This window comes from Suncus etruscus, chromosome 15 (assembly GCF_024139225.1).
Source record: "Suncus etruscus isolate mSunEtr1 chromosome 15, mSunEtr1.pri.cur, whole genome shotgun sequence".
Taxonomy (NCBI): Eukaryota; Metazoa; Chordata; class Mammalia; order Eulipotyphla; family Soricidae; genus Suncus; species Suncus etruscus.
Genome location: NC_064862.1, coordinates 27,424,591 through 27,451,689, shown reverse-complemented (window position 1 = coordinate 27,451,689; position 27,099 = coordinate 27,424,591). Strand labels below are relative to the sequence as shown.

At 44.5% G+C, this 27,099-nt stretch overlaps 1 protein-coding gene and 1 non-coding gene across 4 annotated transcripts in view; both read right to left on the bottom strand.

The window, feature by feature from the left end:
- Positions 1 to 1,293: 1,293 nt before the first annotated feature.
- ANAPC7 (anaphase promoting complex subunit 7) overlaps positions 1,294 to 27,099 on the bottom strand; it is a 28,333-nt gene continuing 2,527 nt past the window's right edge. Inside the window, exons 2-11 of one of the 3 annotated variants that reach the window (XM_049788815.1) lie at positions 25,677 to 25,863; positions 24,574 to 24,693; positions 20,235 to 20,346; positions 18,941 to 19,094; positions 17,933 to 18,075; positions 14,616 to 14,733; positions 12,332 to 12,528; positions 7,181 to 7,405; positions 4,249 to 4,399; positions 1,294 to 2,123 (exon numbers count right to left, since the gene is read on the bottom strand). In XM_049788815.1, coding sequence (XP_049644772.1) covers positions 1,934 to 2,123; positions 4,249 to 4,399; positions 7,181 to 7,405; positions 12,332 to 12,528; positions 14,616 to 14,733; positions 17,933 to 18,075; positions 18,941 to 19,094; positions 20,235 to 20,346; positions 24,574 to 24,693; positions 25,677 to 25,863 — 1,597 coding nt within the window. In that variant the 3' untranslated portion in view covers positions 1,294 to 1,933. Of the gene's footprint in view, positions 2,124 to 4,248; positions 4,400 to 7,180; positions 7,406 to 12,331; positions 12,529 to 14,615; positions 14,734 to 17,932; positions 18,076 to 18,940; positions 19,095 to 20,234; positions 20,347 to 24,573; positions 24,694 to 25,676; positions 25,864 to 27,099 lie in introns of those variants that run through there. The other 2 variants (XM_049788817.1, XM_049788816.1) reach the window with 2 other exon arrangements.
- LOC126031571 (U6 spliceosomal RNA) lies at positions 12,930 to 13,036 on the bottom strand. Its single transcript, XR_007503403.1, has one exon. It is a non-coding gene; the product is annotated as a U6 spliceosomal RNA (small nuclear RNA).

Below are 27,099 nucleotides of genomic sequence, written 5' to 3'. Positions count from 1 at the left end.
ATGTGACCCAAGGGTGCTTGCTTTCTGTGATTGTCAGATGATCCAGAAACAGCGTCAGCCATCTCTTCTAATCCAGTTGTTGCCTGAAACTGGTCAGGATGGAAATGCCAGAGCTGGAGGTAGGAGGGGGCTGGAAGAATCAGCCTAGGTACCGCTGGAATGGACAAGGCAGTCTGACCAGGAGGAGCCTTAACCCTACCCCCAAGTACAGAGAGGGCCAGCCAAGGAAAGGGGATGATGTGAGGGTGACAGATGACACATACGGCCTGCTGCTCTTTCCCCTGTGGGCATCTCTGGGTCATGGTTAAGAGCCTGATATACAGGAGATGAATATAGTGTGGTCAGGCTTCCTCCTAACTTCAGAATGGTAGAGGTTGTGCTTTTCTCCCACTGGACAGAGATAAGCCGAGCAAGTGAGCCAGCAAACTCCAGCCAGCGGCAGCAGCAGCATCTGCAGGGGCACGACTACCCTGTGATCAGTGGCTGCTGCCAAGTGATGCTGCCTAGACTCTGATCTCATACTGAAAGACACCTACAACAGTAACTTTCTGCCCATTTTAAGTTACCAGATTGTTCTGAGCTCCTAAAACTATTGTATATGTACATGCTTTTGCTTGCTTTTGCTTTCTTTTGCTTGGTGGGGGTGGGGGGAGGGCTCACACCCGGCAGTGCTCAGGGGTTACTCCTGGCTCTGTGCTTAGAAATTACTCTGGCTGTGCTGGGGAACCACATGGGATGCCGGGGATCAAACAAGGATCGGCTGCGTGCAAGGCAAATGCCCTACCCGCTATGATATCGTTCTGGCCCCTATTTTCAGTTTCTATATTTTGTTTTTTCCATTCCCACTAAATAACATTTCATACCATCTTTGGAATTAATCAGATATGGGTTCCTGCTCTGCTATCCTCCCAACTGTCACCTCAAAGTTAACATCAAAGGCAGCAATCACATGGTAAAAAAAAGAGAAGTAGATGAAGTCCAGCCCAAAGCCCAGGGAATGTGAGCCCAGGTTGACCCCTGGATAGAATTCTGAAGCCAGATTTCCAACTTCAGAATCAGGCAGAATTAACCTAAAATCTGGTGCAAAATTCTCCAGGGAAATTTAGCAACCAAAAATGTAAACGGATAAAATAGCGCATGTGCTCATTACCTGAGGTTCCCAATCCTGGCACTAGACACTCTGGGAAGAAAGGGAGTGTATTTAGCACAAATGATCTGTAGCTGAATCCATGCATTGTGAATAAGATTTTAAAAAACCCACAATGGGCTTCATTCTGATTAACCCAACACCACTTTACTGTACAAAAACGTTTTATTGGTTAATTAACCCCAGGTGCACCTGTGTTCATGCTCTAGGTCACATCCGTTCCTCATATCCAAGACTAGGCTCATAGGCAAGTTACCAGATTAGCAAACAGGAAAATCGTTCTGCAAAATAGCAACCGTCAACTTAAGGCATTACTAACACTGCAGAAGGAAGCAAGGTTACCAGGGACATTTGGGCAGCCTGGTGCAATGACTACTGGGAACAAGAACTCTCACAGAAAGGACCTGCCTGAGCTGTCTGACTCTAGAGACGACTGAGTGACAGGTTGCTCCTTTGTACCCACCCACAAGATCACAGACAACACTGTCTCTTCCTCAAGCTTTCAGATTTATAAATCAGTAATATCGAAAAAGCACGGTCCCAGAAGGCCCAGCATCTCATCAGGCCTACCAGAGTGCTTACTCAGTTGTCCCTGGCTGAGCAGGAGGCTGGTCGGGCTGTTTGGAAAAATGAAGTCAGTACTAGAAACACGGAGCGAGAGGCAGAAACCCCTGCTGCCGCCAATCACATGCTGAATCCTCGTCCTCCCAGGGATCAGGCTCCTAGGTTCCTTCAGTCCACAGGAAGTGCTCGGAGCAGGGCAGGGCAGTTGGCCAGGCGCCGGCCTCACTGCATGCCGAACCACTGCTCCTGGTCAGCCCACTGGGCTGCCTCACTGTCGCTGCCCTCCAGGTCCCCTTCTTCCCCACTCCCTTCCATGTCGTCCACATCCTCCTCCTGAGTGGCATCCGTGGGACTCTCCTCCTTCTCCATCTTCTGCATCCCCTCTAGAGACTTCTGGTCATTGGGGTCCAAACTGAGGGATAACAAAACAAAGGAGAGGCCTGAATCTCTGCCCTGCTTCTTGCTGGATGATGCGTCATTTGGCTGGCATGGCAGTGAAATGACCACCCAGTCACAGAGACACTGTTAACGCAGGGCCTCTCCAACCACTTCAGGTCCACAGGCTAGCAAGTCAACTGCTAAAGGTAGAAAAAAGGGGACTCTTCCTGACTTTTAGAAGCAATCACTAGATGACACAAATGAAAATAAAGATGGCAAACAACCATTAACAGAAAAAAAAATCTGTTATCTTAAAAGTTACAGGACTACCAAAACAAAAACACTTATTTTTGTGAATAAAACTGTCCCATGTCCTTAAGAAATTACTAAACATTTTGGTATTTCCCTAATAAACCAAAACTATTACACAATTCCATGGAGCAGATATCATCGACTAGGTTAGGCCCCAGGACCTACAGTTACTCCTACTCAGGCCGTCAGAAGCTAATCATTATATGAGCTGACCCCACAATTGAGGGACTCCAGGATATTGATTAATTTGGCTCCAAAGAAACCTTGCCTCTTTGCCTTTGTGACCATTATCTAATTTGGCAGGTGTCTAATCTCTAGGAAATTTCACCTCTAATCAAAATATGATATTTTATCATTTGATAAAATGATAAACCAATAAAAATGCAGATTAACCCATGTTGGAATCCTGTTTCTACTTTCCTAATATGTAGCATCTCTTCTGACACCTTCATACACTTTCTCTCTCTCTCTTTTTTTTTTTTTGGTTTTTGGGTCATACCCGGCAGCGCTCAGGGGTTACTCCTGGCTCCATACTCAGAAATCGCTTCTGGCAGGCTCGGGGGACCATATGGAGTCGACCAGTGGAGTCGAACCACTGACCTTCTGCATGCAAGGCAAATAAATGCCTTACCTCCATGCTATCTCTCCAGCCCCACCTTCATACACTTTCACTCGACCCAGTCTCCTACCCTCTACACTCTTACCTGCCTTCAGGAGATAGCTATGGAAGCATTGAACACACATGCACACAGACATTGTTCTGGCAGCCTGCATGTCTGAGACTGATAATTCGACATGGCAATATCCTGTGTTCACTGAGATGCCAGGTACAAAAGTGGTGCTCACCTCTGAACAAGTGGATGCGATCAAGACTTGTATCAAAATAGGTCTTTGACATAATCCTAGTTAATCCTCCAAAGGAATCACTTCCAAGGCCAGAGATAGTAAAAGAGTCATGGCATTTGCCATTCACACAGCGAACCCCTGGTTCTATCCCTGCAGCATATATGGTTCCCCCAATACCATCAGGAGTGATCTCTGAACACCAGGTTAGGAATAAGTCCTGAGCACCAGCAAGTATGGCCCAAAAACAAAAACAAAAAGAAATCACTTCTGTACTAAGCAGTAAGAATACCACTATTTATTTCGTAATTACCATGTATCAGGCACAGTGCTAAGAGCTTTACATGGAATAATCATTAAATCCTCAGTTAATACCTAATAAGGTAGGTAGATCTAGACAAGAAAATGTGTTAGTGACTTGCCCAAGATAACACATGAAGCTAGTATTCGAACTTCAAAACTCAAGTTCTTAACTACTACAGTAGTAGAAATATGGGGAACTAATGACAATACTTTGATTTGAAAAAGCAGAATATAAAATATAGACTACGTATAACTCTATAAAAATATGCTTGTGTGTGGGCAAGGCCATGAAGAGGATCTATACAAATGAAAACACTATCTACTGTGTGGGTTGAAACAGTTCTTCAGGGCCGGGCGGTGGCGCTAAAGGTAAGGTGCCTGCCTTGCCTGCGCTAGCCTTGGACGGACAGCGGTTCGATCCCCCGGCGTGCCATATGGTCCCCCAAGCCAGGAGCAACTTCTGAGCACATAGCCAGGAGTAACCCCTGAGCGTTACTGGGTGTGGCCCAAAAACCAAAAACCAAAAAAAAAAAAAAAAAAAAAGAAACAGTTCTTCAATGGTAATATTCTTTTACGAAAAAATTTTAGAAGTCACCAATCTGTATCCACAAACACAAAGTGTGTCCTCCGGAAGCCCTGTTCCATCCTTCCCTGCCTCCTCTACCCACTAGGGACCTTCCCCCCAGAGGCTAAGTGCCTACCTTAGTGCTATACTATACTGGTCCATTGCTTCCTGATACTCATTGACAGCTACAAGGAAATCGCCTAGGATCCGATGCAGGACACAGTCACTCTGATTAGCGAGCGCGTTCCTCAGCAAAGCAATTCCATCTTCATATTTCTGTTCTCTGCCTGAGGAGAGAAATGTACTCACTTTCCTATTTATTCAACAACTGAAAATGTATTAACATCTCATCATATTAATAAAATCATAACCTAACTATGATTCATCTGATATGCAAAAATAAGAACAAGCTCATCTGAATTTTTATTATTTAGAGTAAGTTCTATTTGTATGTGTAATTTGCGGGGTGGTGGTGGTGGTGGTGGTGGTGGTGGTAATGGTGCATACCCAGTGGTAGCTCAATGCTGGCTCCAGGCAGGGGTAGGGTGCTATAGGCCAAAAAGGACTCCCACATATAAGCATGCACTTCAGCCATTGAACTTTCTCATAGGTTCCTTAAACATGTAATCCTGAGGGGCTGGAGAGATTGCACTTCGGTGGGGCATTTGCCTTGCATACAGCCGATTCAGGACTACAGTCGGTGGCCCAAACCTCCCCAAAATGGTGGTTTGAATCCCAGCATCCTATATGCTACCCCAAGCCTGCCAGGAGTGATTTCTGAGTGCAGAGCCAGGAGTAACCCCTAAGTGCTGCCGGGTGTGATCCAAAAACCAAAATGGAAAAAAAAAATGTAGGGGACAGAGCAAAAGCACAGTGGTAGGGCATTTGCCTTGCATATGACCAACACAGGACAGACTCTGGTTCAAATCTTGGCATCCCATATGGTCCCCTGAGCCTGCCAAGAGTGACTTCAGAGCACAGAGCCAGGAGTAACTCCTGAGCACGGCCGGTGTGACCAAAAAAAAAAAAAAAAAGTACTCTTGGGGGACCAGAGTGATAGCAGAGGGTAGGATGTTTGCCTGGCACATGGATGACCCAGGTTTGATCCCCAGCATCCCATATAGTTTTCTGAGCTTTCCAGAAGTAATTTCTGAATGCAGAGCCAGGAGTAAACCCTAACCGCCACCAAGTATGGCCCAAACCTCCCCAAAAGTATTTTTGGGGCCAAAGAGATTAATATATAGTGGGTAGAGTACTTGCCTTGCAAGCAGATGACCAAGGGTTCAGCCACCAGCATCCTATATGGTCCCCTGAGAACTGCCAGGAGTAACTCAAATACAGAGCCAGCAAAAATTCCTGAGCACAGGGACTGAGCAGTTGCACAAACCGTAAGGTGTCTGCCTTGCGTGCGCCTGTCTAGGATGGACCACGGTTTGATCCCCCAAGCCAGGATAAATAAAATCAAATAAATAAAATCAAAAAGGTACTTTCAAAAAAAAAAGGTACTTTCAGGGCTAGAGCGATAGCACAGCAGCAGGGTGTTTGCCTTGCACATGGCCAACCCCAGACCAACTCTAGTTCGATTCCTTGCATCCGATATGGACCCAATGCCTGCCAAAAATGACTTCTGAGCGCAGTGCCAGGAGTAACTCCTGAGTGCCTCCGGGTGTGACACAAAACAAAAACAAAAAAAATGGGGGTCGAAGAGATAGCATGGAGGTAAGGCATTTGCCTTGCATGCAGAAGGATTGTGGTTCGAATCCCAGCATCCCATATGGTCCCCTGAGCCTGCCAAGAGTGATTTCTGAGCGTAGAGAAGGAGTAAACCCTGAGCACTGCAGGGTGTGACCCCCAAAACAAAAACAAAGCATAAAAGCATAAAAGTACTTTATTCTTTTTTTTTTTTTTATAAAAAGTACTTTCAACTTCAAAGTCAAGAAGCAATTTATTTGGGGCCGGAGTGGTGGCACAGAACAAAACTAACTTAAACCTTGAACTTTATCATAAATCAAGACATTTTTGTTTTGTTTTTGTTTTTGGGCCACCTAGCGGTGCTCAGGGGTTACTCCTGGCTTTCTGCTCAGAAATAGCTCCTAGCAGGCATGGGGGACCATATGGGACACCGGGGTATCGAAACAACCACCTTAGGTCCTGGGTCGGCTGCTTGCAAGGCAATGCCGCTGTGCTATCTCTCCGGCCCCATAAGTCAAGACTTTATTTTTTTATTTTTATTTATTTATTTATTTTGGTTTTTGGGTCATACCCGGCAGCACTCAGGGGTTACTCCTGGCTCTCTGCTCAGAAATTGCTCCTGGCAGGCACGGGGGACCATATGAGATGCCGGGATTTGAACCACCGTCCTTCTGCATGCAAGGCAAATGCCTTTACCTCCATGCTATCTCTCTGGCCCCATAAATCAAGACTTTTTTTTTTTTTTTTTATAAATCAAGACTAATGGAAAAAAAAAAGAAAGGTAAGAGAATCTTTATAGTCAACTCAAGATGACTAAAACTATTTTAGAACTAAAACCAGATCAACATTAGCTGAACATATATACACATAATGCTTGCTGTGGGCCAGAGAGATAGCATAAAGGTAGGGCATTTGCCTTGCATGCAGAAGGACGGTGGTTCGAATCCCGGCATCCCATATGGTCCCTTGAGCCTGCCAGGAGCGATTTCTGAGCACAGAGCCAGGAGTAACCCGAGCTCTGCCGGGTCTGATCCAAAATCAAAACAAAACAAACAAAATGCTTGCCGTGGCTGGGGCTGACTGGGGTTCTATATTGTTCCTGGAGCCCACCAGGAATGACTCCTGAGCACTGCCAGGTGTGGGTTCAAAAAGAAACAAAGAAAATTAAACGTACAAATTAAATTTAGTTCAGCTGATCTGAGCTGGTCACTGCCAGTTCGACAATAAACTAACTACATTGGTTATGTTAAATATAAATTAATTCCTATGGGCTCACACCTCCTACATACCTATTGGGCGAAAGGCCCAAGGAAATACAACTGAGGTCACTTTTATACAATTAACAATAAACAAGGAAACAAGTTAGATATACTTACTAAGTAGCTCTGCTTTCTTCACCACAGCCTTAATGTAATCCGGCCTTTGAGTCAGGGCTTTATCTAATAACGTCTTAGCTTTCTCTTGTGTCACTGGATCTTCGAGACAAACAGTGGCTAAAAGAGTAAGGGTCTGTGCATTTGCTCCTAAAGTCTTGTAAACGTTATTAGCCATTACCATTGCTTCACGAATACTGTTGGAAGTCAAATAGCATTCTATTAAACCTGAGAAAATAAAACACAAAAGGAGAACTGAGAAAATAAAACATAAAAGGTTTAACTACATTCTACTCCGAGCTATCTTTCTACCTTGACAGCCTTCACAATTGCAAACCTTTAGAATTTCAGACAGGGGGCCTGATAGTACAGTGGAAAGGGCATCTGCCTTGAACTTGCCAGGGTTCAATCCCTGGCACCATATATGATTCCCCCCAGCACACCAGGACTAATTCTGAGTGAAGAGTCAGTGCTAAGCTCTGAGCACACCACTAGGTGTAGGCCTTCCACAGAAGAAAAAAAATTTTTTCAGACAGACAGAAATTGGAGGTGGTAGAGCTTGCTCGAACTGGGTTCAATTCCCTTGCATCCCATATGGTTCCCTCAGTTTACCAGGAATAATTCCTGAGTGTAAGGCAGAAGTAATCCCTGAGCATTGCTGGCTGTGGTCAAGAAAATCCAAATTAAAAAACATATTAAAAATACAGGCCCAGGGGCCGGAGAGATAGCATGGAGGTAAGGCATTTGCCTTTCATGCAGGAGGTCATCGGTTCGAATCCCGGCGCCCCATATGGTCCCCCGTGCCTGCCAGGAGCAATTTCTGAGCCTGGAGCCAGGAATAACCCCTGAGCACTGCCGGGTGTGACCCAAAAACCACAAAAAAAAAAAAAAAAAAAAAAAAAAAAAAAAAAAAAAAACAGGCCCGGAGAGCCTGTTTGCCTTGCAAGCAGCTGATCCAGGACCTAAGGTGGTTGGTTCGAATCCCGGTGTCCCATATGGTCCCCCGTGCCTGCCAGGAGCTATTGCTGAGCAGACAGCCAAGAGTAACCCCTGAGCACCACTGGGTGTGGCCCAAAAAAACCCAAAAAACAATAAATAAAATTTCAGAGGCTGGAGTAATAGCATGGAGGCTGGGTGTTTGCCTTGCATGCAGGACAGTGGTTCGAACCCCGGCATCCCATATGGTCCCCCGAGCCTGCCAGGAGTGATTTCTGAGTGTAGAGCAGGAGTAACCCCTGAGCACTGCTGGGTGTGACCCAAAAAACAAACAAACAAACAAAAAAAATGAGTTAACTTAAAAGGATTTCCTGGGGCCAGAGAGATGTACAGTGGGCAGGACACTTGCCATACAAAGCAGATCATCCAGGCTTAATGCCCAGCACTCCATGTGGTCCTGAGCCCCACCAGAAGTGATTCTGATCCCTAAGTACAGGGAGTAAGCCCTGAGCAACACGAAGTATGGCCCCAAAACCTTAAAAATGTATTTATATAAGGCCCGAGCGGTGGCGCAAGCCAGTAGGGCGTATGCCTTGCATACACTCACCTAGGATGCACCGTGGTTTGATTTCCCGGTGTCCCATATGGTCCCCCAAGCCACGAGCGATTTCTTTCGTTTTTTCTTTTTTTTGGTTTTTGGGTCACACCCGGCAGCTCTCGGGTTACTCCTGGATCCACGCTTAGAAATCGCTCCTGGCAGACTCAGGGGACCATATGGGATGCCAGGATTCAAATCAATGACCTTCTGCATGAAAGGCAAACACCTTACCTCCATGCTCTCTCTCCGGCCCCACCACGAGCGATTTCTGAGTGCATAGCTAGGAGTAACCTCTGAGTGTTACTGGGTGTGGCCCCAACCTCCCCCCAAATGTATTTATATAACCTGATTTGAATATTCTTCTGCCTTTTCATACTCAAAACAAGATGCTCTGAGGAGACATTTCAAGGAGTCAACTCTCAATTCTTTAAGAAATTGAGAACAGTACAGTGATTTTGGCACAAAGTACTTATCCAAACGGAGAAACAGCTTAAATCCCAAACCCACACAATTCCTGGCAGATACTCCTCCATAAGAGCAGCATTTATAACATTTGTGCAATATCTACCACACACTATGGTTAACCAAAAATTACTTAACTCTTAAGAGCAATGTGCTGAGGGCTGGAGCAATAGCACAGCAGTAAGGCCTCTGTTTGTCTTGCATGCGGCCAACCCAGACGGATCTTGGTTCAAACCCTGGCATATCATCCCATATGGTCCCCTGAGCCTGCCAGGAATAACCCCTGAGCACCGCACGGTGTGACCCAAAAACCAAAAACCAAAAAAAAAAAAAAAAAAAAAAAAAAAAAGAGCTGCATTAGGATTAGGATTGTATGTAACCACTTCTGAGCTGTTTTACTTTTCTTTTCTTTTCTTTTCTTTGGTTTTTGGGCCACATCCGGCGGTTCTCAGGGGTTACTCCTGGCTGTCTGCTCAGAAATAGCTCCTGGCAGGCACGGGGGACCATATGGGACACCGGGATTCGAACCAACCACCTTTGGTCCTGGATCGGCTGCTTGCAAGGCAAACGCCGCTGTGCTATCTCTCCGGGCCCTGTTTTACTTTTCTGCTTAGAACTTCACTTGAACTTCAAAAAAGTTTAAGGAAAACGAAGACTGAGCAATCTAGAATTTTCACCAGTAAAGGAAATTTTACTAGAGGTTGCAAAAAAAGTACCAGAGAACAGGGTTGGAACTACAGTACAGCAGGCAGGGCACTTGTCTTACAAGCACACAGCTGACTCAGGTTTGGCACCCTATATGTCCCCTGAGCACCACTAGAGTTTTCCCTGAGTGCAGAACACTGAACACTGCTGGATGTGGCTCAAGAACCAAACGAAAGTACCAGAGAGCATAACCAACCATTCTGATCCAAATCTCCAGAGAGTAGTTGCAGGGAAAACAACCTATGACAGTGAGTGAGTGAGTCATCTGAGAAACACTCCCCCAAGCCCCAATAATTCTAACCAATGTTGTGTCCAAAAACTGTATGAGATTAGCATAGCATTAGCCAGCAACCAGCACACTGGAATCAGCGTGATAAAAGTTTAGGATCTTGGGGCCGGGCGGTGGCGCTCGAGGTAAGGTGCCTGCCTTACTTGCGCTAGCCTAGGAGACGGACCGCGGTTCGATCCCCCGGCGTCCCATATGGTCCCCCAAGCCAGGAGCGACTTCTGAGCGCATAGCCAGGAGTAACCCCTGAGCGTCACCGGGTGTGGCCCAAAAACCAAAAAAAAAAAAAAAAAAAAAAAAGTTTAGGATCTTAACAGTTTTAGGATTAAGACTTTAATAAGGAATAGTAGTCCTTAGATGCCATAAAGGGACTCTACATTCAGTCAAGCACTGCATGATCCCCTGAGCACCACTAGCAGTGTCCCCTACTTTGGTAAACAACGAAACAAAACAAAGAACTTAATCAAAAACCAAAAGTTGGGTTTGATGCAATCTTTATTTTTTTGTTTTTTATTTTTGTTAGTTTGCGGAGAGTAGTTAGAGGAAGTTCTTCCAAACAATGCTTAGGAGGCTTAAGAACCCCTCCTGACAATTCTCAGTTACCCAACTGGTTTAATTGCAAGGGCCCCAAAATGTGGTGCTACTGGGGCCCTGCAGTGCCAGGAATTATCCTGGCCATTCCTGTGATATTGCTGGGGAGCCTGCACACTGGGGTCATACCCAGAGAAGCTTAGGGCACAAATGGTGCCAAAATTCAAAACAGAGTTGGCCTGAAGTTTCATTAGGAACAAACCAGGAGCAGAAGCAACAAGCAGGTTCGATCCCCGGCACCCCATCTGGTTTCTCAAGCCTGCTCAGAGATCGCAGAAGCCCTGAGCACTGTTGGATGGGGGGAGAGAGAGGGCGAGATGACGACACACATACAATAACACACACGGACGCACACACACAGAATAGTCACAGCTCTCTGCATATACAGGCAGATTTATCCTTTATTCCAACATCTATTTTCTCAAATATGAACTCCTCTTCCTGTTAAGTGCAAATGACTCCTAAACTGCTGGGTTTATACTTACATTCTTACTGAGTCACAAACCATTGCGGATGTAGTCAAGAGTTAGAACTCCTAAGGTCAGTCACACAACTTAGAACACAATAAAACAAAACCAAGTATGGCTCTGCCCATGCCCACTGTGGAGGTCACAAGGAACCGACAATTCCTATAATCAATACTGTCATATGGATATAGTATTATTTTATGCGTAACTCAGGGCTTGGGGGACCATGAGCTGCCAGGGATCAAACCTGAGTGGCAGCATGCAAGGCAGAAGCTCACCCACTGCACTATCTATCATGTCAGCTTCAGATTCTCTTTTATGGTTTACTTTTTGATAATTCCACTTGTTTGATTGTAATACGCAATATGAATTCAATTTGTGTCTGTTAAGGGTGCAGGTTTGGGGAATGAGTGAGAATTGAGGACAGTGGTGAAAGGAGAGTCATATTGGTGGTGTTGGAATACTAAGTGTCTGAAACAACTATATTATGAATCATGTAAATCAAAATATTTAAGTTTATAAAAAAAAAAAGACGCCTATCTCCCAACATCAATTAGTTGGGATTTATTCTGATCTAAATCAAGACTAAAGTAATAATCTGACATAAAGATTTGGGATTTGGGGCCAGAGCAATATTGCAGTGGTAGGGCGTTTGCCTTGCACATGGCTGACCCAGGATGGACCTGGGTTTGATGCTCAGCAACACATATGGTTTCCCGAGCCTGCCAGAAATGATTTCTGAGTTGCAGAGCCAGGAGTAACCCTGAGTGTCACCGGGTGTGGCCCAAACACACACACACATACACACAAAAATTTGGGATGTGCTTTTTGGAACAGCTTGGTTTGGGGGCCATTCCTGGCTCTGTACTCCGGGCTTACTTGTGGCAGGGCTCAGGGGACCATATGTAGTGCCAGGAATCAAACCTAGGACAACTACCTGCAAGGAAAATGCACTACCTTTTGTACTATCTCTCTGGCCCCAGAATCCAAAAAATTTTAACCCTCCTCAGAAAATTCTCATGTACAATGAAGTTTGGAAACCACTGACAAAACCTTCTATCTGCATGCTGTTGCCACATGACTCACTGGTATTTTTATTTAAATCTTACCTTCGTAACAATCTAAGCGACAAGGTGCAAGCCGTATAGCCTCCCGAAAGTGGATTATTGCTTCTTGGACTCTGCCCATATTCCTCAGAGCTGCTCCCTTAAGCAGCAAAGCTTGAACACTGTTACTATTTAGTTGAATGGCTTTGGCTCCTAAATAGAGTGCCCGAGAATAACGCTTGCTGTAGAAACTATGACACCTGGGAAAAGACAAGTTATGAGACTATAAAGAAACAACACAAAAACCCAATGCCCACTACAGGATCCTTAATATAAGCCACACCAATAGCGTTAAAGTCAGTAAAACAAAAACAACCTACTAAATCTTTTTTTGAAGGGGGGAAGTTGGGGCCGGGAAGGTGGCGCCAGAGGTAAGGTGTCTGCCTTACAAGTGCTAGCCAAGGAACGGACTGCGGTTCGATCCCCCGGCGTCCCATATGGTCCCCCCAAGCCAGGGGCGATTTCTGAGCACATAGCCAGAAGTAACCCCTGAGCGTCAAACGGGTGTGGCCCAAAAACCAAAAAAAAAAAAAAAAAGAAGGGGGGAAGTTTATGGTGGGGCCCACATGACTATCTCTTTGATCCTATAATTTTTTTTTTTTTAAATATGGAATGCTTCACGAATTTGCATGTCATCCTTGTGCAGGGGCCATGCTAATCTTCTCTGTATCGTTCCAATTTTAGTATATGTGCTGTCGAAGCGAGCACTGATCCTATAATTTTTAAGGTAGGAATCTTTGGGTTTTTTTTTTTTTTTTTGGTTTTTGGGTCACACCCAGCAGTGCTCAGGGGTTACTCCTGACTCTACGTAGGCTCAGAAATCACTCCTAGCAGGCTCAGGGGACCATATGGGATGCCGGGATTCGAACCACCGTCTTTCTGCATGCAAGGCAAATGTCTTACCTCCATGCTCTCTCCGGCCCTAAGGTAGGAATCTTGATATGGGGGGGGATATAGTCTAGAATCTACTGACTAGGTTTATTATCTGATGAGACTTTCAAATAATTTGGTTTTATATTTACTTTTGATTTGGGAGCCATACCCCAAAACTCAGAGACCACTCCTAATAGAACTATATAGGATGCCAGGCATGGAATCCAGGCTGGCCATGTGCCAACACATACAAGACAAACACTTAACCAGTCCCTATCTCTTCAGTCCTGACATTCAGATAATACAGAGCCAGGTCAATATCAAAATAGCAATAACTCTTGGCCTGTTCAACCCTGGCTTTCCAAAAGCAGACTCAATTTTGAGCACCATCTATTTACTACATCAGTTGATACCTACCCACAAAACATGAGTAATATCTTCAATTTCCCAATTAAAAAAAAAGCAACAAACAGAACTAGAGAAGTAAGTGATGCTGCTGAAGTCAGACGCAAGACCATGATTTGAATTCAGGTCTCGTTACCTTTTAGAACTGTGGTGCTTGCTTTATAAGTAGGCAATATAGGTTTTTCTTTTTCTTTTTTGGGGGGGGCCACACCCGGTGACGCTCAGGGGTTACTCCTGGGTCTGTGCTCAGAAATCGCCCCTGGCTTGGGAGACCATATGAGACACCGGGATTGAATCAAGGTATGTCCTGGATCAGCCATGTGCAAGGCAAACACCCTACTGCTATGGCTCCAGCCCTGGCAATGTAGATTTGAACCCTGGTACTATATATGGTCCCAAGACTCATGACTAGTGATCCTTGAGTACAGAATCAGGATGAAAACCCAAAGCACAGTCAAGTACTGGCCCAAGAAACAAAGCAAAAAACAAACAAACAAAAATTACATGCAGAGGTTAAATTCCCAGAAATGCATGGTTTTCTTTTTTTGTTTTGTTTTGTTTTTTGGGCCACACCCGTTTGATGCTCAGGGGTTACTCCTGGCCCCTGGCTTGGGGGGACCATATGGGACGCCGGGGGGATCAAACCGAGGTCCTTCCTTGGCTAGGTTTGCAAGGCAGATACCTTACCTCTAGCACCACCTTGCCAGCCCCATGGACTGCATGGTTTTCTAAGCATATGGCCTCAAAACCCCATTATGTTCTCTTCAGGAGAAACCATTTTTCTTTTTTTTTTTTTTGGATGACACCTGGCGTAGCTCAGGGTTTACTCCTGGCTCTGTGCTCAGAAATCACTCCTGGCAGGCTTGGGGGACCATATGGAATGCAGTTCTGGGTTGGCTGCATGCAAGGCAAATGCCCTACCACTGTGCTATCTCTCGGCCCCCAAAACTATAATTTCTTAAAGAAGCTATACTGAATACTGGTGAGAAAAGGGATTACATAAACATACCCAGAGACTACCCAGGGTTCGGCATGCTGGTCAGAAATATTGAAAAGGCGGCAGCCGAGGTTCTCCACATCTTCCAGTCTCCCTTCTCTTGCCAGGAGGTAGCCATATACATCCATTCCTAGAAAGAAGAAAGGCTCTTTAAATAAAACAACTGATCTCTTTTAGAAAGGATGCAACTGTGCCTCAAGAGACCAGTTAGCTTCCAGAATCTGCAGGGCTTGGTTTTTTTTTTGACCACACCCAGTGGCGCTCAGGGGTTACTCCTGGCTCCAGCCCCCAAGGGCTTCTGTCTTTTTGACCAGCAAGAGTTCCTTCTACCAGTATTACTAGCCCCTAAAAGTGACTAATGAAAAAAAAATATATTAAAAAGTTAAAAAAAAATTTACTTTGCAACTTGAAAAGCTACTATTTTCAGAATGTTTGTTTCTATATCCTGTGATCTGGTATTTAACTATTGTAACCCATAAGCAAAAAAGGAATCAAGTAAGTTCTAAGAGGTCTAAGCACAGTCAGGAGTACACATTTAATAAGTCAGTTAGTTTCAGTAAAAGCTGGCCAACTCTATGCCCTGGGTCTGGTTTTCTTATTTATAAGTTTAAGAAAGCCCCTCTGCTCTGTCTTTTTTTTTTTTTTTTTGGTTTTTGGGCCACACCCTGTGACGCTCAGGGGTTACTCCTGGCTATGCGCTCAGAAGTTGCTCCTGGCTTCTTGGGGGACCATATGGGACGCCGGGGGATCGAACCGCGGTCCGTCCTAGGCTAGCGCAGGCAAGGCAGGCACCTTACCTCCAGCACCACCGCCCGGCCCCTGCTCTGTCTTGTAGTAGTTTCCAAGGGGTCACAACAATGCTCATACAGCAGGCAGGTACAGGTTGGCCTGCACAGGCGTGCAAAATAAAAAGTTTCCAACATGTGAGTTTAAAAAACCTATTTTTCAGAAAAGGACTCTGGCTTCTTTACAAGCAGAAATCAGTCTTCCTATCTGACCTCTTTCCCACTATTCCAGAGCACACACCCAGCTGCTATCCTTTTGAAGTCTCTAGGCTTTAATCTTTGTTCACGATTCTTTTTTTTTTTTTTTTTTTGCTGCTTTCTTCTAATTACTCCAGTTGGAAGGGGGAGCACCAAGCAGTGCACAAGAGGCTGGAGCCCCTTCCCATCAATTCTCAGCCAATTGCTCTGGCAGTTCAATGCAAAGACCTAAGGATTCAGGGTTGCTGAGGTCCTACAGTGCTGTAAATACTCAAACCATCCCAACAGTGCATGGGGACCTCCTGAGCCACACCCAGCAATATTCAGGGTCTTCCAGGACTATACCCAGAAATAACTGAGTGACCATGTGGCATCAGGAGTTGAACCAGAATTGGTCATATGCAAGGTATGAACATTAAGCCCTGTATTATCTATCTGGTCCCTAGTTAACTCTGTTTATCCTCTTCTTTAAATGTACTATTTTTGTTTTATTTTGGGTCACACCTGGTGACGCTCAGGGGTTACTCCTGGCTATATGCTCAGAAATTGCTCCTGACTTGGGGGACCATACGGGATGTTGGGGGAATCAAACCGTGGTCTGTCCTAGGTCAGCCACGTGCAAGGCAAACACCCTACCGCTGCTCCAGCCCCATCTTTAAAATGTTTTAATATTGAAAATATTTTAGGATGTAATTATATATATATATTATATATATGTACAGATAGATAGATAGATAGATAGGTAAATAGATTTGCCTCATGTACTACACACTCAGGTCTGATTCCAGGCATCCCATTAGTCTCCCAGAGTCCCCAGAGTCAGAAATGATCCTTGAACACAGAGCCATGAGTAGGTCTTGACCACATCAAGATATAGCTTAATCCTTATCTCTCTATCCAGTATGTTTGTTGTTGTGGTTGTTTTGTTTTTTGGACCACACCCAGTGACACTCAGGGTTTACTCCTGGCTATGTACTCAGAAATCGCCCCTGGCTTTGGGGATGCGGGATCGAACCGAGGTCCATCCTAGGTCAGCCACGTGCAAGGTAAAACACTCTACCACTGTGCTATCACTCCGGCTCCCCTAGCCCAGTATTTTAATTCTTTTTATTTTCTTTGGTGGGGGGGGCACACCCAGTGGTACTCAGGGGTTACTATTCTGGCTAGGCATGGGAGATCATATGGGATGCTGGGAATCGAACCCAGGTTGGCTGTGTGTAAGACAAATACCCTACCCGCTGTGCTATTTATTGCTCCAGCCCCCAAATCTTAATATTTTTTACTTACTTCAACTATACCAAAAACAGTACAAAACTAAATTCCCTAAGAAGACATTTGATTCTATAACCCAAACACCTCACAAATGCAAAAATATGAGAAATCTATGATCCATTTCAAAATAAAAAAAAGCTGATGATCTACAGAGATCACACTTGAAATTAAGCAATTTTTAAAAGTATTTTAAAATACTTTTAAAAAGTTTATGGAACATGGGGCAGGGAAGGTGGCGCTAGAGGTAAGGTGTCTGTCTTACAAGCGCTAGCCAAGGAACGGACCGCGGTTCCATCCCCCGGCATCCCATATGGTCCCCCCAAGCCAGGGGCGATTTCTGAGCACATAGCCAGGAGTAACCCCTGAGCGTCAAACGGGTGTGGCCCAAAAACCAAAAAAAAAAAAAAAAGTTTATGGAACAGTGCTGCAGAGATATAATACAGCAGGCAGGCATTTGCCTTGCACACGGCTGATCCAGGTCCCATCCCCAAAATCCTTTATGGTCCCCGAGCCAGCCAGAAGTGATTCCGAAGTGCAGAGCCAGGAATAAGCCCTGAGCACCTTGAGTGACACCCCCCCCCCCCAAATGTCATGCTGTGGGGAAAACATAGGAGCTTAATTAAAGGACTTGTTTGAGGTGGACACTGCATGCCAGAGGCCCGGGTTAATTTCAAGCAATGGATGGATGGTCTCATACCACTGAAAGCAATCTCTAAACACAAAGCCAATAGCAATCTCTGAGAACCACCATCTATGACCAAAAAAATAAAGCTGTCAAGCATTCTACAAAGAATTATCAGCTGACCATGCTACATTGTTTTCCTTGTCTTCTCTGATATTCCCCTCTATAGCCATCACAGCTCTTATTCTAAGATTTGATTACCTTCAGGGTCAAAGAGATAGCATATGGGTGTTTATCTTGCAAGTGATTGGCCTGGGTTTGATCCCCAGCATCCCACACTGTTCATCCCCCCAAGCCTGCCAGTAGTAATTTCTGACCACAAAACCAGGAGTAATCTCTGAGTACAGTCGGGAGTGGCCCAAAACTTCCCCCCTCAAAAATAAATTGCTTACCTTTTATCAGATATGGATCCAACATCTGTGCTTGTTCAAATTTCAGTACTGCATTCTTATTGTCTCCTGCTCTGAAGTACAGATCTGCTAAGCTTCCCAGGAGGTCCACATTATCTCGCAATAAGGACTTTTTCTCTAGTGAACTTTAAAATATCAGACACTGAAATTTAGTATCTATCATAAATTCTTTTTTTAAACCTTATTTATTTATTGATTGATTGATTGCTTTTTGGGCCACACCCAGCGGTGCTCAGGGGTTACCCTGGCTTTGCACTCAGAAATAGCTCCTGGCAGACGCAGGGGACCATATGAGATGCTGGAAATGGAACCAGGTCCCTCCAAGGCCGGCCACAAGCAAGGCAAATGCCCCACTGCTGTGCTATCTCTCCAGCCCCTCTATCATAAATTCTTAGTTACTGAAAGAACTTGCTGGTTGCCATTTTCTGAGGGCAGCACACACTGGCTGATGTTAAAGGGACTGTCATTCACCAAAGACAGCTACAGTCCTTGAAATTTACCAAACTAGGAAGATCCCAGGTCAAATGCTGCTATAAACTATGCTTCTAAAGTATGCTGGTCCATAAAGACGTTCATCCTGGTCCAAGCACAAAACACTAAAACAATCTGCTTTGCAAGGGTGACTCCTTCGTTCTTTTTTCTCTCTTTTCTCCCTCTTTTGGTTTTTGGGTCACACACAGCAAAGCTCAAAAGATCAGATGTGGTGCCAGATTCAGACCTGGGTCCATGGGGTGCATCTTACCCCTCTCTGATCTATGGGTTATTACTTTATACATACAAAGTTAAAAATTCAGCCCAAATATATATTTAATGGATCCTCAAAATATATAATCACATTTGGGGTTTTTGATACATAAAAACAACAACAGAAGTCCAGGGAAAACTGGCTATCACATCAAAAGATAAGCAAATCCTTTTTTGACATGGTTAAGTTAAACCTCTATCCAAGGAAAGGCCCTCAAAAACACAGAATTCACTTTGTGGCCTCACCAGATAGTATTGATTGCTCTTGAATTATCACCAGTGTGCACAAAAGCATATGCTTTGATCCACACAGAAAGCCAATCCAGGTTAGGCACAGTCTGGATCACATTCATCGTCATTGATGCTACCTCAGCACCTTTCACAGACAGGGAGAGCAGTCCTAAAGCAAACAAAGCAGGGGCAAGACAGTGAGGAGAGCATTCTTCTTCAAGTCAAGAAAAGTTTGCCCTTTCTCTACAACACGAGGCAACCCTTTCTTCTAAGCAAGACTCATAAACAGGGGGTCACACCTGGTAGGGCTCAGGGGTTATTCCTGGCTCTGTGCTCAGAAATTGCTCCTGGCAGGCACGGGGGACCATACGGGGATGCCAGGATTCGAACCACTATCCGTCCTGGGTAGGCTGTGTGCAAGGCAAACGTCCTACTGCTGTGCTATCTCTCCAGCCCATCCTACTGATATTTTTATATCTTGTTTTTGGGCCACACCCGGTGGTACTCAGGGGTTATTCCTGGCTCTGCACTCAGAAATCGTTCCTGGAAGGCTTGGGAGACCGTATGGGATGCTGGGAATGGAGTCTGGGCCCGTCCTAGGTTACCCGCATGCAGGGCAAAACACCCTACCATTGTGCTATCTCTCTGGACCCTACTGATATTTTTATTTTTATAAGCAAGTTCTTTAATTGATACACCATGAGATAAAGTTAATGTTGTTCATGATTGAGGTACAGTACAATGTACAATACCCGTCACCAGTGCACATTTCCCACCACCAAGGTCTTCAGTTTCCTTCCCCCTATACCCTGCCTGCCTGAGTGGCAGACATTTGTTTTCTTCTTTTTCCTTCCCCCCCTCCACTCCCTTCCCCTTCCCTTCCTCTAACTTTCTCCCTCTCCTTCCCTCTGTCCCCGTGGTTCGCAATATTCAGAACCACGACAATTTATTAATTTTTTGTTTTTGTTTGTTTGTTTTGGGGCCACACCCAGCAGCACTCAGGGGTTACTCCTGATTCTGCATTCAGAAATTGCTCCTGGCAGGCTCAGGGGATCATATGGGATGCCAGGAATTGAACCCAGGTTTGTCCTGGGTCAGCCGCATGTAAGGCTTGCATGCAGAAGGATGGTGGCTCAATTCCCGGCATCCTATATGGTCCCCTGAGCCTGCCAGGAGCAATTTCTGTGTCTAGAGCCAGGAGTAACTCCTGAGCGCTGCTGGGTGTGACCCAAAAACCAAAAACGAAACCGAAACAAAACAAACCCCATTAAAAGAGTAAGCATCTTAAGAAAGTCGACAGAGTCTGTACCAAGAATGGCATCCAGGGCTAACGGGCACTGCCTCAGCACTTCCTTATAGCTGGTGACTGAAGGGCGCTCTTGTCCAGCTTTCTTGTACAAGTGTGCTAGCATCATGTTAATCTGTAATAGCAAAAATAAAGGGTGATAAACCTATGTTACAAAGAAAAGAGCTCATAAATAAGCCTTAAATTTTTATTTCTGGCTGATTTACATTTTCCCCTGGATAATCCAACTTAGTCCTAATGAGAACCACACTCATTCTGTAAAAAAAATTATATTGCTGACCTGGTTTTCCTTATATGCTCTTATTCTTTTTTTTTTTTTTTTTTCCCTGGGTCACACCTGGCAGCGCTCAGGGGTTCCTCCTGGCTCTAGACTCAGAAATCGTTCCTGGCAGGCTCGGGGGACCATATGTGATGGCAGAATTCGAACCACCGTCCTTCTGCATGAAAGGCAAACACCTTACCTCCATGCTATCTCGCCGGTCCCACATGCTCTTACTCTAAGAGAAAAGTCATATTAGCCTTTTACCTAACCAAAAAGTCCAATAATATCTGAACTAGAGGCCAGAATGACAGCACAGCAGTAGGGTGTTCGCCTTGCATGACCAGGACAGATCTGAGCTCATCCCCAGCATCCCATATGGTTCCCGATCCTGCCAGGAGTGATTTCTTAGTAGAGAGCCAGGAGTAACTCCTGAGTGCCACTGCCTCTGGGAAGAGAATATCCTTCATTTGAGAAATGTTACAGAGTGCCAATTACCTGACTCTTGATCTTAAAAAATATGACCGGGGGGGGGGGGGGGCGCTGAAGAGATAGTACAGTGGGTAGGATGTTTGTCTTGTACTCAGCCCACCCAAGTTTAATTCCCAATGCCCCATATGGTACCCCAAGTACTCCAAGGAGTGACCTTGGAGCTCAGAGTTTGGAGTAAGCCCTGAGCATCAGTGAGTGTAGCCCAAAAACCAAACAAAAGAAACATGGAAACTATTCTAGTAGTACAGTTTATAGATTTTAGATGCAATAAATATCAAGATGTCAGATGGTGAAAAATTCCTCTTTTTTTTTTTTTGAGTCACACCCAATAATTCTCAGGGGTTACTCCTGACTCTGCACTCAGGAATAATTTCTGACAGTATTAGGGACTTTACAGGGTAAGGGAATGTATATATTTAGATATTTATGTATATATTTATGCATACACATTATGATATCAATCCACATTAATTCAAGCAATGAAATAATCTCAATATAAAATTTCTTTACTGACTTCAACTTTACTTTTTTGTTTATTTGTTTGTTTTTTGTTTTTTTTTGGGCCACATTCGTTTGATGCTCAGGGGTTACTCCAGGCTAAGCGCACAGAAATTGCCCCTGGCTTGGGGGGATCATATTGGATGCTGGGGGATCGAACCGTGGTCCTTTCCTTGGCTAGCGCTTGCAAGGCAGACACCTTACCTCTAGCGCCACCTCGCCGGCCCCTCAACTTTACTATTTTAATGAGCTCATATTTCCCATTCTGGGTTATATTGAAATTGTAAAAGGCATTTAAAAGGAAAACTCCAGGGGCCAGTGAGGTGGCGCTAGAGGTAAGGTGTCTTCCTCGCAAGCGCTAGCCAAGGAAGGACCGTGGTTCAATCCCCCGGCGTCCCATATGGTCCCCACAAGCCAGGGGTGATTTCTGAGCACTTAGCCAGGAGTAACCCCTGAGCATCAAATGGGTGTGGCCCAAATAACCAGGACTGGTATCAACACTTGAATAAGTTTCTACCAAACTATGACTGACACTATCTATAACACCAAACATCAAAATTTCCACTAAAACATCACTTTGAAAGAAAGAATTCTGAGGCAGAAGCAACAGTACACTGGGTGGGGTGTTTGCCTTGCACATGACAAACCAGGTTTGATTCCAGGCATCTCATACAATCTCCCAAGCACCTCCAGGTGTGATTTTTTTTTGTTGTTTTTTTTTTGTTTGTTTTTTTGGGTCACATCCGGCAGTGCTCAGGGGCTACTCCTGGCTCTACGCTCAGATATTGTCCCCGGCAGACTTGGGGGACCATATGGGATGCCGGATTCAAACCATTGACCTTCTGCATGCAAGGCAAACACCTTACCTCTATGCTATTTCTCCAGCCACCAGGTGTGATTCTTTTTCTTGTTTTTTGGGTCACACCCGGCACCACTCAGGGGTTACTCATGGCTCTATGCTCAGAAATCGCCCCTGGCAGGCACAGTGGACCATATGGGATGCCGGGATTCAAACCACTGACCTTCTGCATGCAAGGCAAATGCCTTACCTCCATGCTATCTCTCCGGCCCCCCCAGGTGTGATTCTTTTTTGTTTTTGTTTTTGTTTTTGGGTCACACCCGGCGGTGCTCAGGGGTTACTCCTGGCTGTCTGCTCAGAAATAGCTCCTGGCAGGCACGGGGGACCATATGGGACACCGGGATTCGAACCAACCACCTTTGGTCCTGGATTGGCTGTTTGCAAGGCAAACACCGCTGTGCTATCTCTTCGGGCCCTGTTTTTTTTTTTTTCAGGTGTGATTCTTTTTTTTTTTTTTTTAGTTTTTCGGCCACACCCGTTTGATGCTCAGGGGTTACTCCTGGCTAAGTGCTCAGAAATTGCCCCTGGCTTGGGGGGACCATATGGGATGCCGGGGGATCGAACCGCGGTCCTGATCCTTGGCTAGCGCTTGCAAGGCAGACACCTTACCTCTAGCGCCACCTCGCCGGCCCCTCAGGTGTGATTCTTAAGTGCAGAGTCAGGAGTAACCTCTGAACATTGCCAGGTGTGGCCCAAAATTTTGTTAAAAATGTTTAACAATGAATTCTGGGTATATTATCTAGTAAGTAATTTTTACAACAGTTCTCTCTTAGAGCCAGATCAATAGTACTAGCCAATTTGGGCTCAGTCTCTGGCATACCTATGGTCCCTTGTGCCTGCCAGGAGTGATCCATGAGCAAAGCCAGGAGTAAGCCCTGGGAAAGACCAGGTGTTACCCCCTATTCCTAAAAAAAGGATGAAATATTTATGAAGATATAGAACAATAATCGTATACTAGAATTTTCCTTTAAATTACAAGAATTGGGGCCCGGAGAGATAGCACAGCGGCGTTTGCCTCGCAAGCAGCCAATCCAGGACCTAAGGTGGTTGGTTCGAATCCCGGTGTCCCATATGGTCCCCCGTGCCTGCCAGGGGTGATTTCTGAGCAGACAGCCAGGAGAAACCCCTGAGCACCGCTGGGTGTGGCCCAAAAACCAAAATCCAAAAACCAAAAAAAAAATAAGAATTGTGTGGTGTTATTTACCACAAATTAACATTCATTTAGATGCATTTTGACTCACTTCATTGTTCTTTATACAGGCTAAGAAGTAAGTTAACAGACAAGAAAGAAAAACCACACAGACTATAGGTTTCTGCTTGAGGCACAAACACAACTTTGTTTATTCCTGGCTACAAGAGCACTACAAAATGTAGGAACTCTTACTTATCTCCAAATACCAAAGTGATGATTATCATAGAACTGAGAAGCTTATTCTCACCAAATTCCCACCAGTCATTAAGTAAGAAATTAAGGCACATTTTCACTGAGACACCTAACAGACATCACTCAAATTTAAATTTAAATTTAAATTCAGGGCTGAAAAGATAGTATAGTGCAGTGGTAGGCAAGCCACAGCTCACGAGCCACATGCGGCTCTTTACACTTTTTAATGTGGCTCTTCTGTGTGCCGGGAAGGCCGCTCCAGGAGTCAGGACTCTGCTCCTAGCTTCTATCAGTGTGCACTCTGTGTGGCTCTCAAAATAAATTTCAATCGTGGTTTTGGCGAGATTTGGCTCAGTTGAAAAAAAAGGTTGCCCACCACTGGTATAGTGTGCTGTGTATGCCTCCAAAAGATCCCAGAGTAAGTCCTGAATATAGCAACCTGTGGGTTCTCCTCCAAAAATGTAAGGGACTCTCTCCATACCAAAAGAAATTAAGCTCTAGAAAAGTTATGATGCCACCTGGAAATGTTTTCTACAGCAAGGAATAACCACTTGTAATAATAATCTCCAGCTACTATTGTCATTAGCTGAATTTTCAGGGCATCATAAACCCAAGTGAGCACAAGTACACTATGCAAGCACAAAGTCAGGAATGTTTGCAACTTGAAAGGAAGAAAGAGGAGGTAGGGAAAAAGGGGAAGAAAAAAGAAAAGGAAGCTCCTTTTCCACCTCTCTGAACCTTCACTCTATTAATAAAGTGAGAGTCAAACTACCATATTCAGATGGAATCTCAAGAGAAAACATAAAGAGTCTAAAAAGGATGAAAGAAAAAAATTGTTAATTGAACTTACTTTGGGAGTTCTTTGTCTTGAAGGAATTCCATCAAGTATAGCAATGGCATCTTTATCTTGTTTTAGCATTGTGTAACATTCTGCCATTTTGTATTTCACTTCAATTTCGGATGGAAGACACTAGAAGACAGTGAAAACATTGAAAACATCTTCAAACGTTATTCAATAGTATAGCAGTTCAAAGTTAAACAGAGTTGCCAATATGAGAAAGTAATTTGCTTCAAAGTATATAGCAAAAGAGAACTGAAAATAATGTTCTGTTCTAGTGAGCAGAACACAGTGTTCTCTTCCTAATAAAAGGCAGAAAGTAGAAACCACCAAAGGTCTCCAACTGATGAATGTATTTTTTTATCCATATATTACTCTAAAATGTAAAAGAAAAAAGACTTAGTATTATTAAATCGATCAACTTTCTTTGATTTTGTTTTGTTGAGGGAGCTACACCCAAAGGTACTCGGGTTAATCCTGGCTCTATGCTCTATGCTTGGAGTCATTCCTGGCCATACTTCAGAGACCAGGCGGACTGCCAGGGATAGTACCCTAATGAGCCACATGCAAGACAAATGCCCTACCCAGTTTGCTATCACTCCAACCCAATATATTGATAAACAAGGCGAAACTAGGCTCAATCTCCAGCATCATATATGGTCCCCAGAACCTGCCAGGAGCGATTTCTGAACACAGAGCTAGGAGTAACCCCTGAGCGCTGCTGGATATGGCCTAAAACAAACAAAAAAACTAAAAACGAAAAAGAAACAAAGCAGGACTTTGATAAGAAACCAGATAGGGGCCGGGCGGTGGCGCTGGAGGTAAGGTGCCTGCCTTATCTGCGCTAGCCTAGGAGACGGACCGCGGTTCGATCCCCCGGCGTCCCATATGGTCCCCCAAGCCAGGAGCGACTTCTGAGCGCATAGCCAGGAGTAACCCCTGAGCGTTACCGGGTGTGGCCCAAAAACCAAAAAAAAAAAAAAAAAGAAACCAGATAATTCTTGTTTAATACTACTTTAACCAGGGTCTTGTTAAGTTTTCGTGTTCTTTCCTGTCGTCTCTTAGGCTATACTCCCCTCCCACACACACACAATTTTTTTCTATTTCCGAGGTACCTGACTTTGTGGAGTAGATGCAGAATTTCCAGTTGAAGGTCTCACTTTAGAAGTTTTACTGAGAGCTTTCTTCTGCTGTAAAGCCATGGTATACTTACTCACAGCATTCCGATACTCCTTATCATGAAAGAGAGAATCTGCATGATACACCAAAAGCTGGTATTTTTGAGATGGGGAGAATAATTCACTAAAAAATAAAGAAAATATCTCTTATGTGGATTATGTTAGAGCATCCTCCTCTTTAGTATCCACATACACCTAGCATAGACCTTAGACAGTTGATTGGCCAAAGATGTAGCTCAGTGGTAGAGCACTGCCTTACATATCTCAATACATCAATACAAAGCACCACAAACAAAACATAACAAAACAAAACAAAAAAGTCAAGATCCTTTTGAACTAGTTCCTAAAAAGAGGCACTAAGTCATACTCTGTACTAACATGGTCAAATTTAGGAAACTGATGTAAATGGTTGCTTTAATGTTTCATATCCTAAATATAAAAGCAAAGATATCACTAATACATAAGTATTGAGAGAAATCTAATATATTCTTTTTTTCCCTTCCATTCTTAAAGCCAAATACTCTTATTTTTTTTTTTTTTGGTTTTTCGGGCGACACCCGTTTGATGCTCAGGGGTTACTCCTGGCTAAGCGTTCAGAAGTCGCCCTTGGCTTGGAGGGACCATATGGGACGCCGGGGATCAAACCACAGTCCTTCCTTGGCTAGTGCTTGCAAGGCAGACACCTTACCTCTAGTGCCACCTCGCCGACCTCCTCTTAATTTTTTAATTATATATTCATCCATATAGTTCCATTAACACAAATTTAGAATCATATGGAAAAGGAGAGCAATTCATATCTACTTATTATATTATCAAATGATTAAGGGCCCTGGAAATAAACCTGTTTATTTAGAAAAGGATTAAACAAAGAGATTTGGAGAAAACTGAAACTATAAATATACTTAAAAAAATAAGTGAAGACTAGGCCAGAGTAATATACACAGAGCAGTGATAGCACAGAGTGTGGGGCATTTACCTTCCAAGCAGCGATCAGGATTTAATCCCTGACATCCCATTTGGTCCCCCAGCACAGCCAGGAATGACCCCTGAATGCAGAGCCAGAAGTTATTAAGCTGAAGGGGAGGGGAGAAGAGAGGAGGGGAGGGAGGGGAGGAAAGGGAAGGAAAGGAAATAAAGAGAAAAAGAGAGAAGGAAGGAAGGAAGGAAGGAAGGAAGGAAGGAAGGAAGGAAGGAAGAAAAGAGGAGGAAAGAAAAGAAAAGAAAGAAAAAGTGAAGACCTTAAAAAAAACTCGTTTGGTGGGCCCAGAGAGATAGTAGAGCGGCGTTTGCCTTGCAAGCAGCCGATCCAGGACCAAAGGTGGTTGGTTCGAATCCCAGTGTCCCATATGGTCCCCTGTGC